The sequence below is a fragment of the Anopheles cruzii genome, chromosome 3, assembly GCF_943734635.1.
Source record: "Anopheles cruzii chromosome 3, idAnoCruzAS_RS32_06, whole genome shotgun sequence".
NCBI lineage: Eukaryota > Metazoa > Arthropoda > Insecta > Diptera > Culicidae > Anopheles > Anopheles cruzii.
In genome coordinates this window covers 78,834,608-78,855,769 of record NC_069145.1, presented here as the reverse complement: position 1 = coordinate 78,855,769, position 21,162 = coordinate 78,834,608, and the positions used below count along the sequence as shown (strand labels likewise).

Genomic DNA, 21,162 nt, shown 5'->3' with positions numbered 1-21,162 from the left:
CTCGCCGCCACTGGCCAGTGCTGCCAAGCGGTCGACGGTACAATCAAACCGCGCCATCGCCACATTCAAGCTGACGGTTGATCGCCATGGTCCGATTTTGTTCGCTGCAAAATAAGTTTTCGAAGCTTCAGTCGCACCTTCGAAGGCGTAGAAACTCGTCTGCCTTCAATTGCAACATTTTACTGAGGGCTTTTGATACTAAACATAGAGCCAATCTGAATCAGCTGGTTGATCGAATTGTTTTATTTGAAAGTATTTGGAAACCATATTGAGCTAGTTCTGGCACCGTTATCGGCACAGTACGTACACAATATTGATCCCAATTCGTTTAAATCTCGCTCAGAAACAGGTGCGAATGAGACTCACAAAGCGGAATACCATCAACGCTTTACGCAACCCGCAGCCCCGACGGTTACGGGGTGCGCATCACAGGTGGAAGAAACTGAAAAAATAAAAAGCAGAAATTGCCAATTGCTCCAATTCCCTCCTTTCTTTCCAGTTACTTTCACTGCCGCCCCTCTCGGTACGCAACAGAACGCCAAAATCAAACAACACAGGCGCTTAAGATAGAAAGGTCCGGAGTTTTTATTTTCTAGCTATGGCGAAACATTTAGTTTTAATGCTGTTTTCTTTGAGTGATTATTACCAGTTATATTTTATCCATACCATAGGAGTTTCTTGCATTATTGGATGTCCAATTGGGTTTCTTGTTGTAAATTGTATTTTGAAGCATGTGCTGTAAATTCTACACGGAGTGTTTGTATCCTTTGGGGGAGCCTACAGCCTAGCAGCTTTTACTGAATCTTTCGTGAAATATTAACTTGCTCCTGCTCTCTGTCTCTCGCTCCCACGTCAATCGGTTGTCAAAGAACGGTTGCGCCGTCGAAGGGGTTTGAAAACGTGATTCAAGTTTGTAACAAAAACGTTCGCACCACACACGCACCACGGCTAAATGGCTATCGAAAATGAAACATGGTATTCTTAAAGCTGTGGCAACGAAGCATACAGAGAGTAACGCTCACAGGTTCATTACAATCACACGCAATTTCATGGTAGCTTATATATTTTTGTTTCTTCTAGAGAGTAACACTCGTTCATTGAATACGAATCAATCCGTTGGACTAATAATCTCAGTAACGATCTTCACGGTGCAAAACCACGACTCACATCCCGTCGCCGTCGTCGTCCGGTGTGCTGCACGGCCTGCTTAGCTCTCGTCGAGACGGAGATTGCTTCCTCCCCGGGTGGGGGGATTGATGAAAAGCGGAACACACACCACACACGCACGGCTGAAATTTTCCTTCACTTTCTTTCGACGCTTACGTTTTATGGCGATTTCTTTAAAGAGCGCAGCAACGGAACGAAACGGCAGCATAAAACACATAGGTGGGTTTCCAAAAAGCAAATGAAGGCAAACAACGGCAAACGCTCGAATCTTAGCAATTTACTCATCATCCGTTGATGGTGGGCCCCCATTTGTGCCGTGGTTTAAAACAAAAATAAACAATTCAATGCATCTCTTCGCCACGGACCCACCACGCACGCACGCACAGGGTAGCATTTAGTACATATGTAGTTTTACTTAGTTTTGTCGGTTTCCGCTTTCTTGCCCAGTGGAACGGCGGCCTTTACCCTACAAACATGCAAAAAAGAGGCGTCTCGTTAGCAAACGCTCGGACAGACAGTTGGTGCGATCGGCCGGCCCCGTCACGGGTTCTACTTACTTTTCGGTTATATCCTGGATTTTGCTCCGAACGAGTTCTATGTGAGTGTCAACCGATTGCTTGTTGTTTTCATACACTTTTGGCAATGTGAACAATGCTACGAATCCTGTTGAAGAGAAACCGAGAATCGAAATCAAAACCCCTTTTCACCGTGAACTGCCCTCAACGGATCTTCACCCCGATCTTACCAATCATGACGCAGGTAATGCCGTTGAAAATTGCCCCAACATAGGTCAGCCAGTATAGTAGAACACCAAACTTGATCGAGTCGACAAGATCCTCCACCAGAAAGAGGCGGCGCAGCCCGGTCAGCAGGGCGTTCACGTGGGCCACTGCCACGGTCGCAAGCTGCTGTACCTTGTCCTGGGACAGAGTAAGGTCCATATCCAGATACTCCCTGCAAGAGTTCAAAACCATTCACGCGTGCTCTATCGTCCTACGCACCCGGTTCGGTGCGCATCGGAACACTATATTTACTTGAAAGGGTGGCCTTCGGCGGTTTTCTGGACTGCTTGCAGGACATTCTTGTAGATTCTAAACGCGATGGTCCCAAAGAGCAGCAGCAGCGATAGGTACGAGAACACGCTGATAAGTGAAAACAGCGACATGGCCAGCAGCAGAGCTAGCCCGCCGCCGAACACCACGCCGGATTTCTTCACATCTCGCCAGTAGATTAGGGATTCCACTGTGGGGTCACAAAAGTGGGGAAAAATTTATTATTTCCCTCTCGCAGCGACACCAGCGGGGCTCCCCGCGATAGAAAATTTAAACTTTGATAAATGCAGCGTGAAAAGATCACGCCAGTCTACGCTGCCAAGAAGCCGCCACATCGGACGCCGCGATCGGTCGGGCAAATATTGACACGTTGCCAAAGACAACTGGTTTACGCCGCAAACGCCGCTACCGCTGCCGACGGTCAAACACCTGTGAAATGGTTTTACCTGGCCCGCGAGGCGGCAGTTCTACGTGGTTATAGTGCCCGTTCCCATTTGCGTAACGAGAATTCTGTCGCTTCACCATCGTGTGGGCTTTAACACGTTGCTCCAAACGGACACTGGAGGAGAACGAACTGAGTAGGCTTACGGAGGAGGCTCGGCGAGTGCTCGAGAGCGTTCGTTCGCGGAGGCCGTAGAAAAGAAACTGGACACCACCTCCAACTCACTGGATCGTATGCTGACAAGAAGTATGAACGTAAACATGTTGAGCGCCAACGCATATAGTGAGCACCGTTTACTTTCTCTTTCCGCGGCCAGTGTTCCCAAACGGTCCAAAAACCAGGTTCTCCAGGTACCGGAGGCGTCAATCAAAAGGAAGGTGTCAAAAATACGTTGGTTTCTTAGGGCAACGCGCGCGATCGCAGTGCCCGATGCTCGGCAAAGTGTCTACCTCCGTTAAGAAGCACCCAGAGCAAAGCGGGTTCTATTTATAGTTTGTGCCTGCGCGACCTTTTTAATTAACACTTTCTTGCTGCTAAACGGAGGAAAACTAGGAACACGGCACATGCGGGCCTTCGGGGGCTTCCTCTTACGCTCGCGTCGAGTGGTGTTGCGGGGGGGGTGAAAGAATAAAGGACGACACAAGGGTATTTGCTTACATCCTTCTTTGGTGAAATCGGAAGCCTCAAAAATCTTCAAATCGCCCAACGAAGCAGCCATCGTGTTCCGATCCGCGCACAAAAGGTGTTCTCACTATTTTTATAAACTCATCCACCGCCGGCCCGACTTAATACTGCAAATGGAAGGCGTGCGCCGATTGTTGGATGCGTCGATGCTGTGCAAGCACATCCAAGCAGCCGCCCGTGAAGCCGCCGTTCCTGTCGTGTCCCTTCAGAACTTGCTCAGAACCACCGTGCCAAAATGGCCCAACCAGATCGATCGGGGATGGGGATCGTTTATTAATAACTTTCAAGTCACTATTTTATTTTAAGCCAAAATTCGGCACGTACACTCGCGCTTTGTTATGGCGCTCGTTTGTAGCGTTTGACAGTCTGTGCAGTGGTGTGCGTCTGTCACGGAACAGAGGATGCGACGATGAAATGTTTCGCTTCAGCATCCTGAAATGTTTCACACACACGCGACTATGGCGTTCCAAACAAGAGGGAGTCGCCTTTTGATGATTCATAGCGAGCAAGCGTGTGCATAATGCGTATAAACAGAGTCCTGCCCTACATGGTGGCAAAATCCAGGATAAAAAACGGAACAAACGGGCTTTCGTACCACTAACGTTGCCGACAATGAAACGGCGATGTAAACAACCAGGAAACAGTCATTTGAACTGCAAAAGCGTGCAGGATATTCAAGTGACCATAATTGGAGCTTGCGTCCAGGAGCCAAAAGACGTGACGTACGTGAAAGGAAAAGACGCAATTGGACCAAACCATAGCAGGGAGTCGCGTTGGACTGGGCAATCAGTCTATCTAACTGGGCGCACGACATTGGGGGAAATGGCACTTACCTTTTGGGTGCAGCTTTGCCGGATTGAACCACGCGTCTGGGAAAAGAGAAGAGTTTTTATGTTAGTTTCCTTAGGTACCGATAATCTGAGCGTTCCTGCCCCTAATCGTTATCGCCCACGATCTGGCCGAACCTACATGGATTAATCACACTGCAAATGAAAAGTGGGCTCGATTTGCAGCCTCCTTCTAGCCCGTTCATCTTAGCACACTTGGATCGGTTACGTAGAAACACCAACCAGAATTATGGAGATCAAATGCACTTCCTTAGCTAACGCGACGCAGGGTTCAGTTATTTTCTGCGAAATCAGTTATCTCTTTCGACTACCGTGTTTTTAGTGGCTGATCCGATGGATCCGTTGTCCGTCGCAAAGTCCGCTTCTGTGTAATTATCGATTTTTACATTCTTCTTTGTGATATGACATGCGAAATAAAATCTTTTCGCCCTGCCTCTCTGTTGCACAAATACTACTGCCGAATCCAGGACAATTTTCCCTGGCTGGACTGTGTTTTCCTTTGGAGAGGAGCAAAAAAAGCAATGTGCAGACGAGCCTCGACGCGCATGCCCACAGCCGATGTCTCGGGAAGGAACGTTTTCGTGCGCCCTCGTCCAGCCAGCCAGCAGTGCCGGCGTTAACGAGGCGTTAAAGGATAACATTGTGTTTCCCGTCTTTTTCTTCGCGACGCATTCTGCTGTTTGGTAACTTACCGAGGCCATAATCTTTGAACATTTGCTCAATCTCAATGCAATCGCTGGCCGTGGAACTTGCCACCGGTTCAGGAGATGTGTCTGGGACGGCGACAGTGCTCGGCTCAGCGATGGGCTTTTCGGGCTCCGGTGGTGGTAACTCGGCCGCAGCAACACTCACCAGCACAGGGGTAGGGTCAACATGAGCAGCTGATTCTTCCAACGGGGCCACCACTTTTTCCTTGTCGTGCCGTATGCTGACGTACGGATTCATGTAGTCGCTCTCGACCACGTCATCCTCGAGGGCGGCATTGTGCGAGCTTACAAACGTATCCACCGGTTCCGCCGGGAACTGGTCAACCACCGCGAACGGTTCGTCTTTGTCATTCAACTGTTCCTCGCGGTACGCTCCGCGCTGTACTATTGGCATGCACTCGTCGAACACTTCACTATCCTTTCCCTTCAGATCAGCCACTAGTTCACTGGAGAATGGGTCCATTTCACGTTTTCCGTCTTTCTCGAAGGTGCTATCGAGCAGCGAGCTCGTCCTGTCGGTGCTGCCAATGTTCTCGAAACTTAAATCAAGGAGCGAATTTTCCGATTTGTCTTGGAAGCTGTCCATGGCTAAGCTTTGCATATTTTTCACGTTCGTGTCTGATTCAAACTGCGCCTTGCTTTGGCTCTGGCTGTGACCGAAAGGACTCACCTTCGTCGCATTTTTCCTCACAGGGTCCAAGCATGCGTAAACGCTGCCCGCTAGATTGGGCACGTCAAATTCAAACGAAAACGGTATGATTCATCCTTTGCGGATAATCTCGGCAGCACGCGATAACCCCCGTTTTACCGACCACATGCCGAGCCGAACATTGATAATGTTTGTAGGCCGCTTTCGCTATCAGTCTTTAACGGCTCACTCGAGCGCTTTTCAAATATCTCTAGTTATCCTTTTAAATTTGTTCCCGTCTCTTTCTATGCCTGAGCTATGTCAAAGCAGTTGCGTGTGTGTGCGTGCGTGCGTGTTGACGGTTTCGCCGCCGCCGATTGAAGTGTCATCCGATTGTGCGGCCAGACTGCGGTAGCTTCGGCGAAAACGGGAATTGTTTCGGCTCGTGACCGCAAACAGGGACTATTGCATTAAGGCAGGACATAATCGATCGAAAGTGTGCCCAAACCCGTTTGCGCGCGTCCCAACATGTCCCGTGCAGATGTGCTTCGCCATGGCAACACACGAGAGCTGCCGCAGCCTGTACATTCGGTGAAAAATGGGAAAACATTGCCAGCGAAGGTGAGTCATCGGCCTCCGCGCCCTGATTACCGTTGATGTGCGATACGGTGCTAATTGTGCAATGTGCACACTCCACCCGTTCCAGAATGGATACATCAGACGGCCCGAAGAGTCGCGGCCACCAAAATCATCTTACGAACAAGTTCCGCTGCACACTGCTTGCTTTACCTACCTTGGATTTTACCTGCTGATGATATTGGGTAACAAATGCGCTACCGCGATACGATCGATAACAATGTGTGACAAGCCTACTTTTCTATTCAGGTTACATCAATCAACTGTTTTTCACTCCGAAAGTGGCGACAGAGAAGTACCGCGATGTAAGTGAATGAATCATAGCTCCCTTACGCATAGCCCCCTCTGTACGGTTCTGTCCCCTTTCAGGGCTACGTTCCTCTGTATGATGCATTTGAAAAGTTTTACCTACGCTACGTGTATCGGCGTGTAAAGGATTGCTGGAATCGCCCCATCTGTAGCGTTCCAGGCTCGGAGGTAGTTTTGAAGGACAGGATCACGAAGGACTATGGATGGTCGTTTGAGTTAGTATCGGGTATGTTGCCCTGATCGGTATGCGTGATCTAAAATGGTCGGTTTAGGTTTACAGGAACCGAAACGAAGTGTTTGAACCTGGGATCGTACAATTATCTCGGCTTTGCAAAGAACGAGGGACCGTGTGCAGATGAAGCTGAGAGGTGCATCGAATCGCACGGTTTAGCTGCGTGTAGTTCGCGCCGAGAACTAGGTATTGGTCTACAATTGTGTCACGCTTTCTAGCCTTTCTAAGCACGCGTGTTCACTATTACAGGATCGAACCCACTGCATAACGAGCTGGAAGCATTGACGGCCACATTCCTGGGGGTAGAAGATGCCATTGTCTTTGGCATGGGCTTTGCCACGAATTCGCTGAACATTCCAACGCTCATTTCTCCCGGATGTTTGGTAGTGAGCGACGAAAAGAATCATGCATCGATCATACTGGGACTGCGGCTGTCCGGGGCCACCGCGAAGGTGTTCAAGCACAACAACATGAAGGACCTAGAGCGGGTCCTGCGGGACTCTATCATTGCCGGGCAGCCGGGCACCGGAAAACCGTGGAAGAAAATTCTGATCATCGTCGAGGGCGTGTTTAGCATGGAAGGATCGATCGTCAAACTGCCGGAGATAATTGCACTGAAGAAAAAGTACAAAGCCTACGTGTACCTAGACGAGGCCCACAGTATTGGCGCCACGGGCCCCACTGGTCGGGGCGTGGTCGAGTACTACGGAGTGGACCCGAAGGATGTGGATATTCTGATGGGAACGTTCACCAAAAGTTTCGGCTCCGCCGGAGGTTACATCGCTGGCAACAAGGTAAACAAGACGGCAAGCCCATTAAATGGCGTCATAAGTGATGAAGTTCCGTTTTTCTGATTGCAGAACCTGATCAACTTCCTGCGAGTGCACAGTCACGCGCATTGCTACGCGAGTTCAATGGCGCCACCGGTCATTCAGCAGATACTGACGTCCATGAAGATCATTCTCGGTATGGACGGCACCTCGGAAGGAAAGAATCGCATCGATCAGCTGGCACGGAATACGCGCTACTTCCGAAAACGGTTGGCCCAGATCGGTGTCATCACCTACGGTCACGAAGATTCGCCCGTTGTTCCTATGTTGGTCTATTTGTTTTCCAAAATTGGGTACGTTTGCATCGCAAGCGACGTGTGTATTTGTCTATCTAACGGTTTGTTTCTTGTTTTGTGGCCTTCCAGTGCCGTCGTTCGCACGTTGACGGTGCGCAACATTGCGGTCGTCGGTGTCGGATTCCCGGCGACGCCGATCATGGAAGGGCGCATTCGATTCTGCCTGTCGGCGGCCCACACCAAAGAGCAGCTGGATTATGCACTCTCGGTAATCGACGACATCAGTGACACGTTGGGGTTGAAGTATTCCCGGAAACCAAGAAACCTCCAACCGATCGAGTACTAAGTGTTGGCACAAAGAAAAGGGGAGCAACACAAAGCGGGAGTTTGCTTTTATGGATTGATTTCTTTGTCAACTGCAAGTGCTTTAAATAAAGAAAATACACGACACACTGATAAAGGTCCCCGTTGATCAGTTTAGTTCAAAAGCTTGCCCTTTGCTTTCAACAGTCCGCTCGAATGATCCGTTTTAGTACACGAATGTTTTGCGTTTTAGCACACGTGCGGTACCATTCCTTTTAAACGCTTTCGCCATGCAATTGGTTCCGGAATGTTAGCCACACATTTAGTGACCGAATGACGGGTTTTTTCACATTGTCCGGCACATGTAGTTCAACAAACCTTGTTAAGTGCTGCTTGAACTATGTTGTATCCTGACAGCGCTGGAGCCACCGTTTCGCCTAGCGGATCCGGAGTGCCCTAGGATCGGGTCTTGACGTAATGTTGTCATGGAGTGCGTACGCATGCACGTTTGAAATGCGCATGTACCGTCCCTTTTTACAATCTTCTCTGATATGCATCGATTTTCTCATTCACGTTCGCCAGCTACCATCTTGAGGATGTAAAAATTGTGCTCCACCAGCAAAGCTCGGAATACTGGGTCAAAAAGTGGACAGCACAGGTGTTACAGTTTAGATACGACCAACGCACGAATTTCCCGTGAGATGATAGCTTAGGAGTGAACCATTGCCATCTGCAGCAGCGGTGTGTTAAGAGTGGGCTTGGATAGGCAGCTTCGGAGGCTCTGAAGGTAAATTGCGTGTGCGGAGCTGGTGTGGCTTGGAGTGAAGGAAGAAAAAAATTGAGTGGGCCACCTGACCTGGCTCTACAGTAAGAAAAAAAAACCAAGTCACCTTTTTGCAAACGGTGATTTCTAGTGCCTAGTGGTTTTGCGAGACCCTGCGTCAGCGAACAAAGTGTTTCTGGAGCGGTGTTTCTTTGCCGAAACCCGAAAATGTGGCTCCCGACCGTTAATGGGGGAATTATTGCACAAAATTTCAGAGGAACGAAAAAAACAAAAATGGCTCCCAACATTCGCCTGTGGAAGAGGGAAGCCGAGGCGGATCCGGACGCGGAAAAGCTTGCGGAAGCGGCCACCACGCTAGCTACGAAAATATTCGGCCACAAGCAAAAGCACCACACCACCACGACGGAATCGGAGCTTGAAATGGGTAAGTGCGGTCAGGCATGCGGGCATGCGGGGGGCCTATCGGAAATCGGACTCCACACACAGTATTTCTATTGGTTATTTTTGGGACCGACCCCGGAGTGAGTGAGTGACGGTCGGTCTCACTCGCACCTTACGGCCTTAGCTGTCGCGGCGGCGTGTGCCTGTGTGCGTAAAGTTGAATGGTTATATAATGTTAACATGTGTTGGCGAGCAAATGGAGCAAAAAAAATCAAAACTACAATGAAATGATAGCGCCCGTCCCGAGAAGGAGCGATTGCGTCCCGATTAAGATACGATGTCCACACGCCAGTGCAAGAATCTGTGCCAGTGCCATGAAAAGGACACCGCCGTCGTCGTCGTGTGCGTCAGTGCTTCGCCTGCTGGCTCCGGAATTCCGGCATACACAAACATGTCGTCCACACAAACGTCGATGAAGCTTTTCCGAAGCCGCGTTTGGTAGTATTTGCTAGTAAAGATCGAAGCTGTTAATAGCTTCTCGTCTTACATGGAAGCCATGTGGTGACCGAATTAATTGCGACACTACGGAATTGATCGATTGTGTCCCGAATAAGCTTTGATCAATAATGATAGTGACGACGATGGTCACCTCTATCTAAAATGGACGTGTGGCTGTTTCTCTTTCTTCCTCTGGGGCGGGTTGTGGGTCCATTTGTAGAAGAAAATGACGACTTCAGCACAGCATCACCCACCAAGGGGGAAGCCGAAAAGCTGGGCGACAAGGCAGCCGAGGTGACGGAGGCGCTGGCGCACGAGATGGGAATTCCGACCTGGGGCCTGGTGTCCATCATCATCGCCGTACTGCTGATCATCCTGGGCATCTGCGGTTTCTGCATCCGGCGCTGCTTCCGCAAACGACGGTCCAAAGACGGCAAGAAGGGGATGAAAGGAGTTGATTTGAAATCGGTACAATTATTAGGTTCAGCATACAAAGAAAAGGTATTCAGTAGAATCTCATTCATTAAGTGTCAGTGTACAGGTGCATTGTAATCGTGTAATTCTCACTAAAAACCGTATTGTTGTCTCTCGTTGTTTATAAGAGAAAACCAACTTAACCTAACCAAAAAAAAACTCAAACAACCCCCCTCTTTAAGGCTCAACCAACTTTAGATGAATGTTAATATGTTAGATCGTTGTAATGTAGCTCACTGTGTTCGCTGTGGATCCGCGATCAAGCGCCCTGTCTAAAATATGTCCCCTTTCTTTCCCGTCCCCCCTCGGTTCCCGTTGTCTTTAATGGACGCCAAAACACACAAACATTCGATTAAAAAAAACCCCAAAACAAGGTACAACCCGACATGGAAGAGCTCACCGAGAATGCGGAGGAAGGTGACGAGGGCGAGAGCAAGCAGAGTGAGCAAAAGTTGGGTAAACTGCAGTACAAGGTAAAGGCGTAAGGAAGGACAACACCAAACGGCGCCGTGGCCACCGTGGCGACACATCACTGCAGGATCCATCAATTTGCCTTCCAAACTTCCTTCCGGTTTCAGCTGGAATACGACTTCAACGCCAACGCCCTCACGGTGACCGTCATCCAGGCGGAGGAACTGCCGGCCTTGGACATGGGCGGTACGTCCGATCCGTACGTCAAGGTGTACCTACTGCCGGACAAGAAGAAAAAGTTCGAGACGAAGGTTCACCGGAAAACATTGAACCCAGTGTTTAACGAGTCGTTCACCTTCAAGGTAAGTGCTAGGGCTAGGGGCAATTCGGTTAGGCGGGACTGCAGACTGCACTCTCGTTGCGATCAGAAGAGAAAATAGCACACACGCACACGCAGAAAGAGATCACCCAGAAACTCACCCACAATAAAATACACTCGAGGACACAAAGAAGCTTTAAAAGAACCTCATCATCCCTTATATATACCATAGCAGATACAAAAAAGATATACAGAAATGTTAAAGGTACTCTAAGTGTGCTTTAAGTCGGTAGTAAGTATCGAGAAGTGAGTTCGCGAAAGTAAGTTCGCGGCCACACGCAGATTAGTAACACAAGCGTTCGCGTGTGTGCGCGCGTGGCGTTTCCGTTTCCGTTTCCTCTCTTCCCACAGAGCCTTCCTTACGCCGAAGCCATGAACAAAACGTTAGTGTTCGCCATTTTCGACTTCGATCGCTTCTCCAAGCATGACCAAATCGGCGAGGTAAAAGTGCCGCTCTGCCAGATCGACTTGGCGCAAACGATCGAGGAGTGGAGAGAGCTACAGAGCGTTGAGGGTGAAGGTGGGCAGGTACGTGTACATTGGCCGCTCCCCGCTCCCCCCGCCCGTGACGGGACGGGCCACCACATTTTTCCACCACGAAACCTTTTTCATTTGCTACACGATTCTATGGATTGACCAGCCCCACCAATTCTCAGTATAGTGCCTGGACGCGCGATACTCCGGCAAGCGAGATATTACAGAGTCACGTGATGAAACGGTTGCTAATGGTTCAGGTTCCGACCCACTCCCCCCCGCCCAGTTGGGACACGGGGCACGGGTGTTAAGACAGACGTTGTGTTATACGTTACGTTGCCCCAAACTAACGCTGCGCTGTGCGTGCGCGGGCAAGAGAGGTCAGCTACCCAAACCGCGAGTCCTTGAGCGAGTAGAGTATATTGCAAAACTATCTTTTTCTTTCCCCGCTACTTTACTTACTTACACCCAGTTCAAATCCTACTCATTTGATATAAATACAATCAAATCCCAGATAAATAGCGAACCAAAAACAACCAAATCAAACAAAACCAATAGAGATCATACGATTATATTGATTATTGAGTTCCGTTCGGATTACATTTCTCTCATTCCTTCATATATTTGCTTACATGTTAGCATATTTTTCTATTTGACGTGATATATTCTCATATACTTTCCAAACTATTCAATTATTCGTTCCATTATTTTCTTTCCTTCCTCTCTATACAGCTTCATATATTTATATTACTACTACTACTACTACTACTACTACTACTATTATTAATACTACTACTACTAACGTTTATTGTTCCAAAACAAAGCTGTAAACAAACAATTGTATACCGAGTTCTTTTCCGTGTGCTCGATCGCACGCGTGCTCTTCGTGCAACTCATTTTAACAATCGACGGACCACGTGCGCGAGGTTTGGCTCCGGTTTCCCCGATTCTCCGGTCGGAACGACGATCCGGGTTGACGATAGAGTTGATTGTTGATATGAGTTGCGCGAGAACACACAGATACACACACACATACACACACTCTGGTTGAGATAGTTTTAAGTTTTGTCTATCATGGTCCGATATTGATTTTTGGAAAACTAATTTAATTGACGTAAATTGTTTTTTTCTTTTTCCTCAAATTTTCTCTGCTGTGCTTACGCCTGTGAATGGTTGTGTCTACATCAAAAAAAAAATATCTCAAATATTTTATATGCATGTAACTGCTTCAAATATATAAACTCGATAAAAACAATTACACGTAAGTATCGTTTCCATCAAGAACTATTCAATACCATACCTCTAACCCAAGTTAAAGTGCTGCTGTATATTGTTTGATTGTATTGGCTTTTGTATAGCTTTTGTGTACCTTTTAACAAAAAAACCTGTGTGTTATGAAGAACTAACCGAAGTACATATGTATGTGTGTATTATGTTGGAAGGATGCATCCTAACTGCCCCCCCGAAAGCTTGCCATCTCCGCTGTGGTGATGCCACACACTTCGAGAACTCGCCTCGCAAGCAGCAAGGACCCTTTTTTGCCATAGACAGACCGCCAGGCAGGCTACCGCAGGGTCGCACGATCGTTCTCGATCGTCTTGAAAGACACCTCGGCCAGGCTTTCTCCATTTTGCAATCAATTTTATCAAGCTGCTCCGTTCCGCCAGCTTCGTTCAACAAATGTATTACAGCAACCAAAGTAAAAGAAAACAGCCCCCCCGAAAAGGTCAAGCAAGTCTTCCAGCATTTTTCCCAAGTCTTTTGTGTAGTCATGGCGACCCGGCGGCACGCCCATTGTTGCGCCGTTACTGTAACTTTGTGTTTGTGTTTTCAAACCTTGTTTTGGCAACATTTAGCTCTGCTTTAGCTCGTGTAGTAACATATATAGACCTTGAATTCGTGACTTCGTGTAGTAGTTACTATTTGGCGATCTTAGACGATCATCTGCATACATTCCACAAACACACATACACACACACACACATACACCCCGCCCGTGTGCGCAAAAGAATTAAAGCAAACAAAAAACAACAAACTAATAACATCTAATCATCTAAACGTAGCGAGCGCATCTTTTACAACTGGTTTCATGTCATCCCGACACTCTCTCTCTCTCGATAGTTGATAGCAGTACTTTCAGTTTACCATCAGAAAACGTGTGCGAACGTGTGTGTACATTTGCCAACCTTCTCCTAGGACCTCGCTCCTTGCTCTCTGAAGTACTGTTTCAACTGTTTTTTTGCTTTTTTACTCATTCTGCGCCATCCTCGAAGCTTCACTCATCTCGTCCGCTCATTCGCTGCTTTTTACGTTAAATTATTTCATCAACTCAAAGTGGATAATATTATTTTACACATTTTATTTGAGCTGGGTGTCTTCCTCGAAAAAGTACTTCCGTTTTGATTTACCACTCCGTCCGGTTCCGACTGGTTCCTTCTAACCTGTTTTCTTTTCGGAGTCGAAATTTGGACATTTAGTTGTGCGATACCGTTTGTTTCGACCTGTTTTTTTTTTCTTCTTTCCTTTTCGGAAACCCACCCCCACACACACAACTCGTGTTTGCCCGCCCTCAAAATATGTTGTTCCAAAAATGCGATTAACAACAACGGGGCACAGTACATCTTAAATAGTGTGAACCCGTGATGTGAAGTGTGTGATCGCGCGCTGTGAAGCAATTACTGCTACTACCAACATATTTACCTAGCTTCAGTATTTGGCACTGTGCTTTGAATATAATTGTTACATTTTGTGAGATATGTTTCTGTACCGACATTGGCGTCGTATTCCAATATCCAAACCAAAAAAAAAAACACCAAACCGCCAAAACGAGAATAGGAACTAGATTAATACCTCTCGTACCTCTCTAGGATCGTCCATGCCGTTAGTTCTTTATCCATATTTTAGCGTAGAACCGTTGTTTTGATAGTGTTGAAATTCCATTCCGCAAGGCGCTGTAAAAAAACGCTGATTTCAAGATATGGCCATCCGTAGCGTGTAAACGACCAATAGCAATACTGTTTGTGTTCCTGCGAACCATCGTAAACTAAAAAAACTAAGCGTCACCTAACCACCGTAATCTAATCCATTTTCTGCCCAGCTGCCGTACTGTTCGATATGCGTAAAATGTTACTGTTTAACGCCCGGTTCAGTAGACGAACCACGAGTCAGTTCCTTTAGGTGAAACCGTCCACCGTTTAGTCGATGGAAGCTTTATAAGTCGCGCGCGCTCGCCACACGTTCGGAGCCTACTTAGAGGCGTTATCCCCGACGCAAGTTGAGTTGCAAATTTTACTGGACCACAAATCTGTTCACCTACTTCCTACCTTTTAAATTGCGGGGAACCGTTCAACAGTTTCCCCGGTCGGAATGTCCCTTTTTAGTGTTCTATCTCTATCGTGTTTTGGCCGACTGAATGCCGAACCGACCAGCAGCAGCAAGGTTAGCAAGCCGACAGAGGACATTTCACAAAGTAGCGAGAAGAACAGGCGAACAGGATCGGCAAGATTGATTTTATGCATACTTACAGTGGCAACGCTCGCGCGGCAATTAGTCCCCCGGTAAAAAAAATAATACTATGAGTATCAGAGTAATCCGTTTTGCAAATATATAATGTGTATAGATCTGCATCCGCCTCCTTATGAACATAGATGATCGTGTGATCGAGTTACAGTTTGTTACGCAACGCATACCCCCGAACACCCGAAAACCGAAACCAAAACCGTGGTAGAGGCCGTGTTTTAGGATTACCTACCGCCCGTACCGTGTTATTACTGCTACCAGAGTGACTTAAACTTTTATAAAGTGTAAATGCTAAATCTTAGAAGCACGTAGTGATCGATAATATCCCAATATTATTCATTAACTTATTGCCGCTGGTTTTTAATAGAATCAAAAACAGCATGATATCCTCTACCATGATGTCTTTTTTGGTTTCATTTTATCTGACTGTGCCGCTAGAAAACCAATGAAAAAAAACTTACTTATCATAATCCCCGTATGTCGCTTATGCGCCACGCCGCCGCCGGCACACACAATTCACGATCCGTTTTGACCCGCGCCTCCGGTGCTGTTCTGTTTCGTTCTTGTTCTCTCTCTCTTACAGGATAACAAGTTGGGAGATATTTGTTTCTCGTTACGTTACGTACCCACAGCAGGTAAATTAACTGTCGTTATCTTGGAAGCGAAAAATCTCAAAAAGATGGATGTTGGAGGCTTATCAGGTGGGCTATACATATTAATATACATTATATAGCATTCTACACACACACACACACGTTCCTTTTTCCACACACACACATACACACGCAAGCGCGAACGTTTTCGCGCGTTTTCCCTAGGAACATAACGTGCACTGCGCGCGCCACTGCCGCGTGCACCACCAACAAACACATTTGGTGCGGTGCAATATTTGGCTACACAATATTTAAACTGGTTTCTTTCTTTTCTAGATCCGTACGTCAAGATAGCCCTGATGCAGAATGGAAAGCGTTTGAAAAAGAAAAAGACTAGTATCAAAAAATGTACACTAAACCCCTACTACAATGAGTCGTTCTCATTTGAAGTTCCTTTCGAACAAATACAAGTATGCGAGAATGTATTCTACTATCATATAAAATTCTGTGTTGTGTTGTATTTATATTGTATATATATCTATCTATCTATCTATATATTATTACCGAGCCAAGCGCCTAGACGGTTTTTTGTCAAAATTTTGCCTTGACAGTCCAGTTAAAAATGAACTATTGTACATTGTGTTCTCTTAATTGAAAGTTGTCTGCCCAAAACGCATGATTTCCTCAGCCCCCACGTGACCCTCGTGAACCCCACTGCGGTAAAGTGCCGATAGTAGCAAAACGTATGCATTCTTCCGTTCGCAGCACCACCACCATCAGCATCACCTTTTCGAATCCTCTGTATTGTTTATCACCTTCACAGTCACATTCCAGTAGTGGTAGTCCTCCACCATCAATAATGGTTAACGGCTTAGTCGTAGCATCTGATCCGCTTCTTTCTGATCACTTCCGACCTCCAATCCATCCTTTGCGGGTTATCTTCCGCCCGCTCCCCCTCTCTCTATCTATTGTTCCTATTTTTAAAGAATACATACGTTACTATGGCCATCCCGGACACTGTTCATTTCCTTCCTCAAGTCCAAGTCCCAGTATCAGTATTATGTTACTAGTATGGCAATGTTTGTGAGTAAAATAAATGCAATAGTTATTATGTGTTGTAGATTCCCCTAAAACAGTGTTGTGAAACCACTTGCTAAGAAACCAAAACCATTCCCAAAACTCCAGTTTCAAAAAGTTTCCCCCATGGATGAGTTTTCAATACAATCAATTTCCAACAACACTTAAACGAGACGAAACAATAAGAAATATAAATACACACTTCATACATGCAAAAGTATAATGCAATAGAAACGAAACCGCGCGATTTCGCGAATAGCCAAACAAAAGCAAAACAACTGCAAAAGTACCACCACGTACAACGGAACGAACTCTGCGGACGGAATGTAAAATCTCCACCAGCCAGGACACCTAGGCCTACCCTATCCGACCCAAGCTACCAGGGCGCAAGCTTCCGGCGTGTCCGCAGTCCCGGCTCGGACCACCCCGCCGTACCACTTGCGCTGCGGGTCTGGCCGATGGTAGATTTTATCATTCTGTTCGCGCCCACCGAATATATACTATGAGCGTTACATTTTTTAGACACTGCTTTTATCTAGTTCAAACTAATAAAATCAGCAAACGACACCCACCACCACCACCACCACCACCACCACTTCCTGCCTTCCCACCCACCACCACTACCACCACCACCACCACCAAACTGCCGGAAGGCCTGGACAGATTGTACTACACACGCGGCACGAACAGCAGAGCAAAAAGCTTTTACTCAAAAGAGAAACGAAAAAATGAACGATCACGATCATAGAGTACTACGAGCCTGATTCTGATTAGCGGCGCAGCCTCGTCAAGAGCCACACGTTTAAATGCAACACGCTGAACGCAGAAGAAAGCCCGGTCTGCTTCACGACACGACAGAAACACAGTTTTGATCGAGTATTATACATTTCCGTGTACCAGTATTTAACCATTCACAGCAGGACTTTCACGCAAGAGGCCACAAAGCAGCGACAAGAAGCAACAGTGTCTCGCTCCCTCGCTATCTTCCTACATCTCTATCTCTCTTTCTCTCTCTGTCTAAGTGTCCTCGTGAAGTGATGAATGATCGAAGGAAGGAACAGTAGAGGAAAAATACAAATGTTGAGACAAAAAAAAAGAGTTTGCCAACATCACAGCGTTATGTTGTGGTGCATGAATTTGGGTTGCGGGTCCCAGTGGGCTTAGACCCCCGCGGGGTGGTGAGTGTGACCGATTTGCTTTGCGTGCGAACGATTGCGTTGTTGCGTTCGAACGCGCCCAACAAACACACGTGGTGGTGCCGTGGTTGTGTGCTCTCTCTCTCTTTCTCACTCTCGATCTCGTGGCCATGTACACACAGTGCAGTACTCGCAAAAACACGCACTTACACGCACACCACACCCTACTGCAACTCAACTTCAGGTACAAAAGCAAACTATTTTTTTTTTCTAAACAACTCTCCCTAAACAACAGTAAAAACCCACCCAGCTCAAAACCCCCCCCCGAAAAACCCCTTTGTAAAAATCAGCCTCTCTGTCTCTATCTCTCTGTCTGTCGCCTAAAACCCCTTCTAATTGCATGGCAGGATCTTTGATCAGGCACTTTGATTGTAAGTAACGCTGTACTTTGTGTGTGTGCCGGGGCGATGTGATCCGTATTGCGATCGCGTTCCCCGGTGCGGAATAGAGTCCTTGATCGCGTACGTGTACCCCGTTACCGTTTGTTTGCGAAAAGTGTAAAATGCGTAATGAATGTGCATCGAATGGTCGTCGGCACACGTCGGCCCCTTGGCCGCAAGAGCACACCACCTAATGATCTCTCTCTCTCTCTTTCGATTTGTTTATCATTCTTTCGCCCGCAACACACACGCAGAAAGTCAACCTGGTCGTCACCGTCGTAGATTACGATCGTATCGGAACGTCTGAACCCATCGGAAAGGTGGTGCTGGGCTACAACGCAAGCGGAACCGAGCTCCGCCACTGGTCGGACATGCTGGCCTCGCCTAGGCGCCCGATTGCGCAATGGCACACGCTGAAGGATCCGGACGATGACAAGAAGGATTAAGCAGCTAACGGGCCCTCAAGTGGACAGCGGCTTTAAAGGGAGGAAGGCGGTGGCGGTGGCGGCGACGGCGGCGGCAGAGACGACGACCGTCCCGGGATCAAGTCTAACTGCGCATGCAACCATGTTACCAGTTTGCACTGTAAAATAACCTCTTATCAATGTTTATTGTCCGTACACGGCCCTATTCAGCACAATCTGTAGCCTTCATTTGCGTTCCGCCCAAGGAAAAACACAAACACGTTCCTTAGCATTCATAGTTTAACCTACCACGTGGCCAGTAAGCGAACTGGCCACGTGTGTTTTGGAACAGCCGCGTGCTCTCGATCGGTGGATCATTTTAAACGTGTGCTTGTGCTGACCCCATAGTACACACCACCCATCCATATTGCAGTCCTTCTGTTGCCTGCCTGTCCCAGTACGTAGTGCAACCAGAGAGAGAATCCAGAGAGATGGCGTGAAATTCTGTTCAGCAGCCAGGGCATGGTTCCTGCTTTTAATTTGTTAGAGTTACGCGGTGCGACGGAATCGACGAACGATCCGTCACGGATCGCACTCTTTTAAATTAACCATTGTTCGATACACGTTCAACTCACACGTTAGATAGAGGGCAGACTGCAGAAATGTAATCGTTGCCATATTATGAATATGGAGTCAAATGGTGTGGCGGCTCGGAGCGTCCCTCGGGAAGTCACATACTTTTTAATTACTGTTGATTCACACACGCTGTGTGTTTTGTCTCGTTATGTACCACCGGTCCACCGGTCGAAGGACCGTTTAACCGCTGCACGCCATTATTCGATTTAGCCTTTTCCGACCAAACGCCGGTAGAAGCAAATGCGCGGTGGTAAATAAGAGAGCATATTAAACCAATCTAATTGGACCGTTTTTAGCGCGTGCAAAACCCCCGGCACCCGAAGCGGTCCCAGGAGGTGGTACACGGTTTTACGCTGCTTTTACTTTAACCAGTTCCGGTTCTGTTCCACTGCGGGCGGACACATGCGCGTACACACAATATTGCATTTATTAAACGAAACTATCTGTGTGAACTAATGTTGAAGATCGTTACGGTCCTGGGGCCATGGCCGCCAATCCTTCTCCAGATTCCCGCATTCCCTCGCGAAAACGAGAAACGTTTTTTCATCGCGCTTCGCGCATGGAGATGAAGTAAAAAGACGAAAACGAAATAGATTAATGTCAAAGTCAAGTAGAAACAAACGAGAAAGAAAGAAAGCGAGAGCGAGAGCGAGAGAGAGAGAGAGAGAGAGAGAGAGAGAGCGAGAGATCGAAAACAAAAAAACAAATACCGTCTGTATTTCTTGTTGAATAATATGAAAACAAAACCAAACAAAAAAGCTATTGAACTATTTATTGTTAAATAAATATTCTAACTAAATACATACCTAGGCATATATAACCATAAAAACAAGTTTAAAAGTATCTGGGCCACTCTCTCTCTCTATATATAGATCTATATATATATAAATATATATTGCTAGCGGGGCAGTATTTGTAAACGAATAATATCAGTTCGGAATTCAGATATCATTGTACGCGCATACAGTAACGCATAAATAACTATAGCTCATAAAACGTAGCTCGGTACCCGTTACGACGTTTTTGCTTTTCCTTGCCGTACACTAGGTTGTTCTCAACTTCTCGGTTCCGCGGTGCTTCGCGCATTGTGCAAACAATCGACAACACCTTTTGTTTCGGACAGACAGCGTCCGAGCTACCGAAGGAACCACCCCCAAGGCAAGTCTAGTAGGCCAATCAAGGTTTTAACGTCACTTCTTGGTACGTCACTGTAGACTAGAAGACTCGTAAAGCCCCGTCAAGAGAGTTAGAGTACGACAGTTGAAACATTGCATTGGGTGTTCAGCGCGCAGTAGGCGCGCGTGTCACAGTCTCGTGTCCGATGCAGTACACAACGCAGGAATCGTTACGTTTTGTGTTTTTTGAGTGAGCGATTCGATGGCGGCGAAGCGATTAAGCAGCATTAACGAAGCAAACAAAAATAACTAAATCTTTAAAGTGATCCAATTTCCTCCTATCAGTCTCTATACCCACTATACCCCCTCTAGAGCCCATATGTGCTACTGACGACGAAACAAACGGATAGACGGATGATACTGTGGAGGAGGGGCACTAGGAAAGCTTTTATCAACACTACTGATAATAACTCTCTCTCTCCAATGGATGATCACCACCCGATCTACAGCCCTTCCCCCACGGGGTAGGGTTTTGGGAAAGGGTGGCAGCAGTTTGAAGCAAATCTTTAAAAGTATAACAATAATTAGTAAACCATAAGACATAACCTTTATCTATCACACAGAACGCATTGCGCAGAGTGCATGTATATTAAGATATTGTACATCAAACCCGCTAATAAAGTATTAAAATGTAAATGATAAGCAACCGTGTGTGGTTCGTTTCGGACGGGAGATGGGCGGCGCGAAAAATGAGCAATCAAAAAAAA

At 47.1% G+C, this 21,162-nt stretch overlaps 3 protein-coding genes across 9 annotated transcripts; 2 read left to right on the top strand and 1 right to left on the bottom strand.

Moving 5' to 3' along the window:
- Positions 1-1,029: 1,029 nt before the first annotated feature.
- On the bottom strand, positions 1,030-5,540 carry LOC128274366 (reticulon-3-A). 5 transcript variants are annotated; one of them, XM_053012538.1, is made up of 6 exons: positions 4,886-5,540; positions 4,179-4,214; positions 2,202-2,409; positions 1,913-2,121; positions 1,725-1,830; positions 1,030-1,633 (listed from the first exon to the last, which is right to left on the bottom strand). In XM_053012538.1, the coding sequence occupies exons 1-6, from the start codon at positions 5,499-5,501 to the stop codon at positions 1,579-1,581; spliced, it is 1,230 nt and encodes a 409-aa protein (XP_052868498.1). In that variant the 5' UTR covers positions 5,502-5,540; the 3' UTR covers positions 1,030-1,578. The 5 variants fall into 5 exon arrangements, with proteins under 5 accessions (XP_052868498.1, XP_052868499.1, XP_052868502.1 ...); XM_053012539.1 differs by lacking the exon at positions 4,886-5,540 and adding an exon at positions 4,315-4,619; XM_053012542.1 differs by lacking the exons at positions 4,179-4,214; positions 4,886-5,540 and adding an exon at positions 4,315-4,618.
- A 408-nt stretch (positions 5,541-5,948) lies between these two features.
- LOC128271853 (serine palmitoyltransferase 2) lies at positions 5,949-8,221 on the top strand. Its single transcript, XM_053009519.1, has 8 exons — positions 5,949-6,149; positions 6,235-6,349; positions 6,414-6,469; positions 6,534-6,688; positions 6,746-6,891; positions 6,955-7,499; positions 7,566-7,828; positions 7,901-8,221. The coding sequence occupies exons 1-8, from the start codon at positions 6,057-6,059 to the stop codon at positions 8,115-8,117; spliced, it is 1,590 nt and encodes a 529-aa protein (XP_052865479.1). The 5' UTR covers positions 5,949-6,056; the 3' UTR covers positions 8,118-8,221.
- Positions 8,222-8,680: 459 nt separating this feature from the next.
- On the top strand, positions 8,681-21,085 carry LOC128273530 (synaptotagmin 1). 3 transcript variants are annotated; one of them, XM_053011513.1, is made up of 9 exons: positions 8,681-8,861; positions 9,113-9,282; positions 9,958-10,205; positions 10,586-10,684; positions 10,790-10,984; positions 11,353-11,529; positions 15,578-15,695; positions 15,924-16,057; positions 18,495-21,085. In XM_053011513.1, exons 2-9 carry the CDS (start codon positions 9,132-9,134, stop codon positions 18,684-18,686), a joined length of 1,314 nt encoding a protein of 437 aa, XP_052867473.1. In that variant the 5' UTR covers positions 8,681-8,861; positions 9,113-9,131; the 3' UTR covers positions 18,687-21,085. The 3 variants fall into 3 exon arrangements, with proteins under 3 accessions (XP_052867473.1, XP_052867472.1, XP_052867471.1); XM_053011512.1 differs by having other exon boundaries at positions 9,958-10,238; positions 15,587-15,695; XM_053011511.1 differs by having other exon boundaries at positions 9,958-10,238.
- Positions 21,086-21,162: the final 77 nt, after the last annotated feature.